The 11970-nt window shown below is 36.5% G+C and overlaps 1 protein-coding gene and 1 long non-coding RNA gene across 2 annotated transcripts; both read left to right on the top strand.

Annotated features, from left to right (window-relative positions):
* The first annotated feature begins 7784 nt into the window (after nt 1–7784).
* Nucleotides 7785–9325, top strand: LOC122644591 (alpha-1,3-arabinosyltransferase XAT3-like). Its single transcript, XM_043837971.1, has 2 exons — nt 7785–8012; nt 8151–9325. Exons 1-2 carry the CDS (start codon nt 7868–7870, stop codon nt 9320–9322), a joined length of 1317 nt encoding a protein of 438 aa, XP_043693906.1. The 5' UTR covers nt 7785–7867; the 3' UTR covers nt 9323–9325.
* Nucleotides 9326–11243: 1918 nt separating this feature from the next.
* LOC122644593 lies at nt 11244–11918 on the top strand. Its single transcript, XR_006330418.1, has 3 exons — nt 11244–11359; nt 11528–11599; nt 11696–11918. It is a non-coding gene; the product is annotated as an uncharacterized LOC122644593 (long non-coding RNA).
* The last annotated feature ends 52 nt before the right edge of the window (nt 11919–11970 follow it).

Here is an 11970-nt window from a genome sequence, read left to right as displayed (position 1 = left end):
GGGAATTGGCCGATTTGGATCGAAATCAGTTATGACTAATTTCGATTTCCACTGATCCAACATGGTCGATTCAAATCTAAAACCCAATCGGATCGTTGAATGGGCCAATTCGTATCGAAATCGGTCATGACCGATCCCGATTTTGATTGTTTCAACACCGTCGATTCAGACTTAAAACATGATGGGATCGTCGAATGGGCCAATTCGTATCGAAATCAGCCACGATCGATTCCAATTTTGACTGATCCAACACGGTCGATTCACCCTCAATACCCTAGAGATTTTCTATTTTAGGATCTATAGACCGATTCTAAGGTTCTCTTTGGTATGATTTCTATTTGTATTTATTTGATCTATTTCTATTTTTATAGGTGTTTGGTATAGTTTATATACCTTATTTCTATTTATTACACATTAGAATAAATTAAAAATCACAAATAACTAAAGATAGAGATGTAAACCGATCGAATTCGAATCGGATTGGGTACTATCCGAATTCGAATTCGTTTACAATTCCGCTATCCGAATTCGATCCGAATATCCGCCGAATATAATAACACAATATCAAATTCGAATTCGACTTGTTAAATGGATTCCGGATATTATCCAGTTCGATTGGTTTAGCAACGGATACCAAATATCCGAATGTTTCTATCCGATTACCATCCGATTGTCCGTTTACTGTTTTCTATTTATTGAGCTTTATTTCTTCTTAAAAATGACTTCATTACACTCCGTTTTTCAAACCGATTTGAAATTTTATATCACATAATACATAAAATGCAAGGAATATAATAAAACAAAAAAGCCTGATCTAAAACCCAACCAAACCTGCAGTATCCGAATATGGAACAACCCAATAAATATAAAGCAATAGGTGATACTGTAGATAAGGCTAATAACAAATCCAACATACAACAACCAGTTTCATACGGTTAAAAAAAAAAAAAAAAAAAGAATCTGAAAGATAGAAACTCATGTAAATCTGTTGCCGACAGACTTGAGATCGACAACCTGAACAATGTGTTCTGGGACTTTAGAGGACGATCCAAGAGATGGATTCGCTAGAAATTAGAATGGTAGAAATGGCAAAAGGGGTAATGCTATAAAGAAGGAAATGATGCATATGAAACAATAGAGAGAGAGAGAGAGAGAGAGTTACCTTTGACAGTTGCTACTGGTGATTGCGCATGCAGAACGACGTCTCTTGTAACAACGAAGATGTGCGCAGGAAGGCATGAAACGATATGTATATGAAACCAGAGAGAGGGATTGTAGATTTGTAGTCACAGCGAATGGAAGGCAAAGAGAACGTTGAGCTTTAGGGTTATACTTGGAGAGTCTTGAGAGTTGAGAGTTGAGAGTTGAGAGACCGAGAATCCGAGATTTCAATTTTCAAAGAGGTTTTTGGCTTTCCAAGTTTCCATCGAGACTTTTGGCTTTCCTATCTTTTTTTGTCTTATTTACATTTTTACTTGTGACTTTCCATCGAGACTTTTGGCTTTCCATCTAAACTTTTGGCTTTCCTAATTCCTTTTTCTGGTCTTATTTATATTTTTTATGTATTTCTACTTTTTGTTTTGTTTTTGTATGTTTTTCTAATAGGTATATGATAACATCTATCCTAATCAAATAATAATATATAAAACAATCATATTTTTTAATTTACTAGCTACTAAGTTATAAATATAAATAAAATACAAAATTCAAGAAGCCAACTTAATCGGATAGACGAATACGAATATTTTATTTCGGATATTTTAATACCATCGGATAACTAAACGAATCGGATAATAATCGATCGAAAACATGGATTACCATATTTGTATTTGATTAGTTTCGGACGGATGAATTTCTGAATACGAATCCTCATAAACGAATACGAACCCGAATCGAATACGGATTTTCGACTATCCGTTTACATCTCTAACTAAAGACTTATTTGTGATTTGTCGTTATAAATCATTTCTTTTAATTTGTTCGCTGGACTTTAATTAACACGTGTTATTACAATTCAAAATCAAGGGTAAATTGGTAAATTTAGTTTTTTTAATAAAAACCCTTTGCTTCGTCTCCGATTTTGCTTGCGATGATCTTCAACATCTCGTCTGTGTCTCAACTGCTGCGGGAGTCAAAGACAAATCTCAAGCTCCACATGAGATCAGAATCTCACATGTGCATCCATTGAATGTATCATCATCTTATGGAATCCTTCAACCCCCATCATGATTACCTCTGCATCATCCACAGAGACGAGCCATCTCTATGCATGATTCTACTACTACATCTCCCATATCTAAACAAAGCTGCAGGCTCTCACGCCAGGAAATTGCAATTCGCAGTGGCTCTTCATCACTTCTTCTCTTGTGGACTCAAACCATTGAGCCATTCTGGCCGCCCAAGGCATGGGCAGAGGATGATACTTCAAACGTTTATCAAGGAGAAGGTAATTTGAAAACTAATGGCTGCAACAACAGAACCTCTACACAGCGAGCCTTCCTCGATGTTTCCATTGACGAAGAACTTGTGGGACGCATTGCAATTGGACTTTATGGGGCTGATGTACCAATAGGCACCGCCAGGTTTTCCAAACTTCTAGCTGGAGCTGCAGGTAGTCAGAAGAATGGGAGAAGTGGAACTTGCAAAGAATACTGGGAGTGAATTGGCTGCAGATAGTCTTCTTTTTCTCAAGGAATGGGTGAAGGTGAGAAGCACGGACGCTAGTCAATGATGGAAGATCGATGGTGCCCATAGTGTGTTTGAATGAATGTCAGAATGAAGGAATCCCATGATGTACAATAATAGAAGTTACAGATTTAGAGAATATATTCTATAAATAGGAATTACCAAACTTATTTTTAATTATATAATATATTGTACAAATTGTAACCAAACAATTATAATTTGTAGGCTATAATTTATTGTCACAAATGATTTCTCAAAAATAGATAATATATATAAATACAAATCATACCAACGAGACCCTAAATACTAGGGTTCTTGAGCACCGATTTGGGCCTGACATCACTGTCCGATTCCACATTTTAAAACCTTGCTGAGGATTAATGCTAGGGTTCTTGAGCACCGATTTGGCCTGACATCATGCCTTCTATTTTTCCTGCAAAGTAGGGATTTTTCCTGCAAAAGCAGGGAAAAAACGAGTGACCAAATAAAGCAAGACGGTTGCCCTGTGCAGCTGTGCTTGAACAAAGAGCAGAATAGCCGAAGTGGAGGGACAGAAAATAGCTCAAAACAGCATTGTTTATGCTCCTTTTTAGGGTTCATAGGTCTGATGCAGGTACGCAGTCATAGGGTGTTATATCTCAGATGCACTTTAAAGGTGCACTGGACAGTTACACCGCACTTGAGACGATGAGAATCCAGCTTACGGTATTGTATCCGAGAATCTCTGCTTATCCTACTCCTTCATTCATTGTTGCTATTTAAGAAGTTTTTTTTTTTTTTTTTGGTAATCACACGAACCACAGGTTAATCCCAAAAGGTAAACAAACTTTTTTAAGTTATTCAACAGATTTGCCCATGAATTGTTCGATGAAATACATAACAATTCTAAAATCAAGAATGCATTTTTAACAGATATATATTCATAGTAGTAGTAGCAGTAATACTTTGACCCAGCCAACCCTAACCTTCTAGGCCGAACTTTCCAGCCCACTGGCTGGGCCTGGTCTGGGAGTTTTAGGCCTGAGGGAAGGGTGGGCTGAGCCTAGTCTAAGGCCTCGCGTGGAGTTGAGCTGTCCGAATGTTGCTGAGTAGTTTTCTGATATCTAACAGAACTCTCTAGAAGGTAATTTTAATGTGGCCAATTTGATTACCCTCTTTTGCTTCCAAAGATAGAATTAACCCCAAGGGGATGTGGGTTTTTTCCTATCAATTGGGGTCCTCCCTTCACCACTCTTATGGGAATGGTCTACAAGTTTCATAGCTACTCCTTTTACTATGGAACGCTCTCCTACCCAAACATTTTTTGCTCACCTCAACATTACCTGCTCACTCATTATTTTTTGTTATATACATGACTCACTCGTCCTAATCTTCTTTGTTTTTTAATCACCCACATACACCACTCAATCATTTTTATTTTTTTTCCTTAAGGCTCCGTTTGGTTACAAGGGGAATGAAAGGGAAGGGAAGGGAAAATTTTCAAACCTAAAAAAGAAAGTTTTGTAATCATTACCCCCATGTAATTGTATAAAATACTTATATTTCTTATCATATTTAGTAATGATATATTTTACGTGTAATATTCATTTTACATTTTAAATCAAAGGTAAATGGATGCAAAGTAAAGTGAAATTTAATAATCAAATATGGAATGATTTGAAGTTAGTGATATTGTCACATGGGGTAATGATTACAAAAAAAAAAAATTTCAAGTATGAAAATTTCACTTCCCTTCCCTTTAATTCCCCTTGCAACCAAACGGAGCCTAAAGATTCAAAGCCATCTTAAAGATTAAAGTTCAACCTAACACAGCCCAGCCCAATTAGGGTCAATCAGGACTAAGCTGGATTGGGCTTAGCCTAAAAGGGCTGGGCCTTGGCTGAAATATCCCAACCCAACCTAAGGTTGGGCTAGGCCTGGACTGAGTTAAGAAAGCTTAGGTTGGGCAAGGTTTTAAAATACTCTGCCCAACCCATTTCATTGACACCCTTAAATGCAAACAATGTTCTCGTTCTCAATTAAGAATGCATTTTGTATTTTTAAAATTGAGACTGCATTCTCAACAAAACATCCTCTTGCGTCATGCAGCCCTAAATAAATGAATATGAGAGAGAGATAACTAGGGATCTAAACTAATGCAACCCTAATCTAGGTTATTTGAACAAAGGATCAGGACACAGAGTACAACTCAACTATAAACCATTAATCTAGACAGATTCTCACTTTGTCAATAAAATGGTGATAAATCTCAATTCACAATTTGGTTTGGGGTACTTGAAATTGGAGATTTGAAATAACAGAATAGATTACAACTTTTATGAAGAATGTTTCTTTAGATTCTCAATGGAGGATGTTCAAAATCTCTAATGAAGTTAGTGCCCGAATTTTGAAAAATAAAATTAAACAAAAAAATGAAGGATAGAGATAGAATAGTTATGGGATGAAACTCAACTTTTCTAGGATGTGTTTCCAGTTCCAAGGATCTTGCAACTCTTCTAGGATGCAAAGAGGATATGGAAACGCTTTAACTCTTTAAGGTTGAAGTGAAAACTCTTCTAGGTTTTCTAAGGTTAAACTGAATCTTTGTTCAAATTAGAGAACTCATCATGGTTCTAACAAAATGCATAAAACAATTTTCATTCATCAAATTCTATTCTCCATTACAAATAAGATAAGTAGGCTTTTTATAGGCAAAGCAAAAGAAATCCTAAAAGCTCCTATGATATCTCAACCATTGATTTTCAACGGTTGAGATTACATGCTTAATTCCCAAGAAAATAAAAATTCTAAAAAACAAAAAACTAAAAGTGGATTTCAATACATAGGGGTTGTTCCAATGAGCCTTGATGCAAACTTCAAGGTTGAAATGGACGTTCCAATAGAAAAGACCTTATAAGATGTTTGTTGTTTTATAGTTTTTAAGGAAGATTCTTGAGAGTGATCTTCTTTGTAGTCTTCTTTTTTGTAATCTTCAATGAAGACTCTTGGGAGTTATAGTTAAAGAAACTTGGACCAAAAAAATCCTTAGGAGAAACACTACCACATCATCTTCCACTATAGGAGTTGAAACAATTACCAAGGAGACCATGTTTTGAGGTTGGACCTAGTATGTGGGTCTTAGTCCATGACTTGGTTTATCCTTAGACCACATTTTGGGACTAGGTCTTGTGGGCTTGATAGGCTTAGGCCTGCATCATAAACAAATCGGATATGGCTCAGATTTATTACTATCTGAATTTAAATCCGTTTACCGAATGACATATTCGTATCTGATATGATATCTGACGAAATTTTAAAAACTAATACCATATTCGAATTCGAAAATTTATCAGATAGCCAGATATTTTTCGATCCGATAAACTATCCGATTAGAAAACAAATTTGACCTATATCGATTAAGGATTTTTGACTCGTGAGGGTTATGGACTCATGGTTAGGGTTTGGATTAGGACTTAGGATTAGGCATATTACCAAAATATCCTTGTAAAAGTATTTATAAAAAAGGTAATGTAGTAATATATCATATGGTTTTACAAAAATATCAAACTAATCACATTTTACAATTGGATAGTAAATTAATCGAATATTATCCAGTCCAAAATTTAAATATCTGGATTCTAAAACCCCTAAACATATTCGAACACAGATCGAATACAAATTTTGACTATCCATTTACATACCTAGTTAGAACATCGACTTCATCAAACAAATTTTTTTTGGGGAAGGGAATTTTTAATATATGAATAAGCTTTTTTTTTTTTTTTTTTGGTAAAATATATGAGTAAGCAGACTTTTCTACAGTTGTGTTGTGCCCATGACATGCCATGTGTCCTATGGTTAGAATATCAGAGAGATTAGGTAGAATAAAATTCAAACATGAATTAATGATCCCCAAATCAATTTTATCAGTCATTTTGGATACTGAAGAAACTATCAAATATTATTTAAAATCGTTCTAGAAGTAATGTACACGCACTCCGAAACGTTGAACCTAATAAGTTATGAACTCTGATCATTTCAAATATGACACGTGGCATGTTTTGTGTGCCTCGTGTTATAGACATTCCCGGCTTGAAAATGACAGTAATACAGTTATGGTTGGTCCATTGCTTTCAATTTGGAGAATCCACACTTGGAAGCTTATGTTGTGTTTGGTATGCACTTTTGGAATGCATTCTTGGTTAATAATGTATTCGAAGAAATCATATCAAACGTGCCCTAATTTTTTCAAAAGATTCATTTTTGGAGTCTAAATGCTTTCAAAGTTTATGGTTCATTCTCTTTAACCACGATTTAGAGTAGAGATCTTCAAGAGGGCGAGGTGTTGGGGGTAAGATGGGTATTCCGCCGCTTGCATAAGTTGGTTGTTTCCGAAGGACCATTAAGAGGTCCAGGGCGGAAAGGGCCACGACCCACCCTACATGTTAATCTTTGTTATTAATGGGGCCTCGACGAACTAGAGGGTCCATGGGTGGTTTGGAGGCCGACAACCCCCGAGGAAAATTTTTGTAGGGCTATACTGGTATTCTGATAAATTAATAGTATAGGGTTTCGCTATATATTTGTAGTGAGGATTCTTCCTTTGTAAACAATCTGAGAGAGGTATGAGGACCGACTCTGACCTTATTCCTCATTGATAGTGAATTAGATCTCATGTCACCGTGGACGTAGGTAATCTTGTCGAACCACGTAAATCCTTGTGTTCAATTGTGTGATTGTTTGTTTGCGATTTCCATCCATTTCCTACATAATTTTAGTTTCTCGTTTTTCTCAACACGAAATGCTTGGGACCCACAAAATGGTGAGATATGGGTGGAAGGTTACGTTTGGTATGATTTCTTGGAATGCATTATCGACCTAGAATGCATTCCAAGAATGCATACCAAATGCAGCCTTAGACTCCAGATTAGAAAATAATCTGTAAACAGAACAATTAAATAATATAGAAATGGTTCCACAAGTCAACCACCAAGTCCCTTTCAACACATACCAAAAATTCTCAAGATCAACAAAGGTATAAAATCAAAAATGGTGTTCGCAAAATGGAAAATGAAACCTCAACTAACTCTGAATTCATACAAAAAGCCATCCCCAATTATCAAATTTACTCCTAAGCTCTTTCTCTTTCTTTCTCCCAAGCATTCAAATACAGGTTTCTTTCCAAGTTCTAAGTTAAGAAGAAATGATGAAATCCAACAGGATTTTTGCTAAAAGCTTCAGTCGATATGAGCACAAGAAGTTCAGATATTGGGCAATTATTGTATTATTCATCTTCTCATTAAGCTTCTTCACTCTTCTTAGAACTTCTTTTGGTCCTCTACCAATTTGTAAGTCATCCCTTGCTCTGTCCTTATTTGATTCATCTATTATATCTGTTCATCACATACCATATTTGCAGAAATGGAATACTTTGGAGCTTTAAATTTTGCCTTAACTAATTTCATTTTATTGTTCTCCATATGAAGTTTCAGGTGAATTGGTAATAGAGAGAAAGCAAATTTGCAATGTTTCAGACCCAAAATTTGACTATTGTGATGTTGAGGGAGATATTAGGATTCGTGGGAGATCCTCCAAAATCTTTGATGTTTCATCTCAAATGTTTGATATGGTAGGAAATGAATCATGGACTATAAAACCTTATCCTCGAAAGAATGATCATTTCATGATGGGATTCATTAAGGAATTCAAAGTAAATGCGATTGTGGGTGATGAAGAAGCCCCGCCGTGCAATCTAAATCACAGTGTTCCGGCTATCGTATTCTCAGTTGGAGGATATGCCTCAGGAAACCATTGGCATGCTTTCACTGATACACTCATTCCTCTTTTCGAAGTTTCAGCCCAATTTCACGGTGAAGTTCAATTTCTTATCACTGATATAGAACAACATTGGATTACGAAGTACCAAGCAATACTAAAACAACTATCAAGGTACGAGATCATCAATATTGATATTAATGATAAAGTTCATTGCTTTCCAAGAATGATAGTTGGTCTTAAGTATTACAAGGACTTTAGAATTGACCCTTTAACAGCTTCTAAAGGGTACTCTGTAAAAGAGTTTAGGAAGCTCATAAGAGAGGCCTACTCATTGAAGAGATCAGATGCAATCAATATTCTTCAAACACAAGAGAAGCCAAGGCTTCTGATCTTAACACGGAACGAGTCTCGTGCAATTATGAATGTCGATGAAATAATCGAATTGGCTAAAAACATGGATTTTGAAGTGGTTGTCTCTGATGCTATGGCGAGTTTGAATAACTTCTCGCACGTCGTGAATTCCTGCGATGTGATGATGGGAGTCCATGGAGCAGGGCTCACAAACCTTGCTTTCCTTCCTAACAATGCAGTAGTGATACAGGTACTTCCTTGGGGTGCATTTGAATGGTTGGCTTCTCATTGTTTTGGGAAACCTGCCTTGGAAATGGACTTAAGGTACATGGAGTATAAGATAAAAGAAGAAGAGAGTTCTTTAATAGAACAGTACCCACTAGATGATCCAGTTTTTAAGGAGTCTCATCTAAATAAAGAAGCTGATTGGGAACTATTTAAATCTGTGTACTTAAAGCAAAATGTAAAGATTGATGTGGGTAGATTTAAAGCTACATTGTCAAAAGCCCTTGAGCTTCTCCCTCACTAGATTTGAATGTATTTTGTTTGAGACTAGAAATCTAAATTAATTTGTAGTTTTTTCAAAAGGGGGCCAAGATTGATGTGTGGATTTAGTAGACTTTTGCACCACTATATTTGATTGTATTTTGTTTGAGGATAGAAGTCAATAAGAGTTTGTTGTTACCCAAAATGGGAAAACTGAAATTGAATTTGTTCTCAGTGATTTCTTCTCTCTTTTGTTTTGAATGCAAATATATATGTGGTGTTATAGTAAGATCAAAATCATGTGAGCAATTAGTTGTCTGGAAAAACTACTTTAGTTAGATCCAAAATTCCAAGATCAAATATAGATTAAGAAACACAACTATGCATAATAAGTTAAGGGAGAAATGAATCTGCCCGGGAGTGTGGCTCCTACGCCCAAAAATAGTCCCTCGCAAAATGACTGCCCCGCCTCCATGAAAAGCAGAAATCCTACCCTTATTGATGCTTCCTTGTTTGCTCCCATTACTCCTCACGCTGGCGCAAGAGCCTCGTTACCGCCCAGAAATTCTCCTCCAATAGTTAAATACAATGCGTACCTGAAGTCATGGAGATGACACCGTTAACTCAAACTCAAGAACGGAACTGAAACTTCTACCTTACGCAGCCCTTATTGCAAAAGTGATGGGATCTCTGTATTACAATATTGTTGCTAAGGCAGGAGCTAGTCTTATTTATGGCCTTAACCCCCCCCCCCCCCTAACCTATCATAGGAATGCAATCTTTGATATGATTTTTTTTTTTTTTTTGATGAGAACAAAAGAAAAACACACTAACAAAAGGAAAATACAAAAGAGTTTGAGTTCAGGGCTTTTATGGCCAGATTAGAAGCAATTGCATAACAGAAAGGATTCCTTAACTTGTTAAACTTTAAGTCCAAGTCCTGGCCTACAGAGCTGATATACAGCAGGTCCTGAAGAAGATGCCACGGCCAAGGATTAGTAGTTGGTGATGGAAGGAGATCAGGGATCTGTTGATTCGCACACCACACTTCTTTCATATTCAGTCCTAAATTGGAAGCATGATCGAGCCCTGTGCGGATACAAAAAAACATGATCTTTGATAAGATCCTTGAATAAACCAACAATATACTTCAACCCCAAAATTGGAGATTTACTTTACATATGGATTGTCTTATTGCACTCAAACCGATTTTGAAAACACGCTTTGACGAGTGATCACTCTTTTAAACAAAACATTTACAAGAAAGAAGATTCCTTGAAAAGCAACGTGACCCATTCACCGGCGTAGAGCAAGCTTATATGCTTAACCATCATGCTTGTAAATTACCTTGTAAGATTGTACATAATTGACGTCCGGCTCCTCTCCTACTACCTACCTCACCTCCCCCGCCCCCGGTCTTATCAGACACAAGCGAAAACAAAATGACCACCTTACCCCTGCCCAAACACCCTGCTTGGGTGAGATCCACCCTTGTTTGTGTCTGGTAGGAGGGAGGGAGGTGGGGCAGGTCGTAGGAGAGGAGCTGGATCCACTTAACTACATGGCCTAATTTCACCAAATATAGGGCAGTTGTGGCTAATAAACTTAGTAGGACCCACACTACTCATAACCTGTATTCCATTGGTCATGGAAGTCAATAGTGGTGTATGTGGCACAACATTCTTGTGGTTATTAATCATACCCATCTTATCAACATATGTGGCCATGATATGCAAAAATCCATTAAAACACACACACACACGTACACAAATGTCGGTTTCTGTTTTCATAAATTGACAAGGAAAAATCTCTAATAAATCCCCACCTCCTTTTGTATAGGATTGGAAACACCTCTCCCTAATCCAATCATACAGGACTGATGGCGCATAAAACTTTCCATGTTTGAGCAACAAATTCAATTTGAACTCTTTTTCTCCCTTCTCCCAAGCATTCAAATACAGGATGTATTTTAAAAGCTTCAATCGGTATGAGCACAGATATTGGTCAATAATTGGATTCTTCATATTCCCATTAAGCTTCTTCATTCTTCTTAAACCTTATCTTGGTCCTCTACCAATTTGTAAGTTTTCTCTTGCTCTGTTCTTGCCTGCTATGATTTTTTGTTTTTAACACAGTTTGTGTGCCTTTGAATCCAACTTAAGCCCAACTAATCACTAAAATTGATGAATTTATCATCAGTTTCTATGTATTGTGCAAGCTTCCCTAAATTTCTTATCATATATTTCAGTGAATTTGCAGTCCATGGATAATGGAATCACAGTACTAGCAATTGAGAATTCAAACAGTTCTCATCCATCAAGTAAGAAAATTTTCTTTTAAACCTGGAAGTTGCAGACAAGTGTCTTCCATTAGCCTGGCTAATTTCATTGTTATTGTTCTCCATGTGAAGTTTCAGTTGGAGAGGTAATAGATAGAAAGCAGATCTGCAATGTTTCAGATCCAAAATTTGATTTTTGTGATGTTGAGGGAGATATTAGGATTCATGGGAAGTCTTCCACAATCTTTGTTGCTTCATCTCAACTGGGTGATTTGGTAGGAAATGAATCATGGACTGTAAAACCTTATCCTCGAAAAAGAGACCAATACATGATGGGAATGATTAAGAAATTTTCAGTAAATGTGATTGTGGGTCATGAAGAAGAAGCCTCACATTGCACTCTAAATCACAGT

This window comes from Telopea speciosissima, chromosome 11 (genome assembly GCF_018873765.1).
Source record: "Telopea speciosissima isolate NSW1024214 ecotype Mountain lineage chromosome 11, Tspe_v1, whole genome shotgun sequence".
NCBI classification, from domain to species: Eukaryota; Viridiplantae; Streptophyta; class Magnoliopsida; order Proteales; family Proteaceae; genus Telopea; species Telopea speciosissima.
This window is presented reverse-complemented; position numbering and strand designations above follow the sequence as displayed.

Bases quoted from the DNA above. Each gene is read 5' to 3' on its own strand.
- LOC122644591 (XM_043837971.1), top strand. From the start codon at position 7,868: ATGATGAAATCCAACAGGATTTTTGCTAAAAGCTTCAGTCGATATGAG. The intron at 8,013-8,150 runs GTAAGTCATCCC...CTCCATATGAAG, and splicing joins TTTTGGTCCTCTACCAATTT to TTTCAGGTGAATTGGTAATA.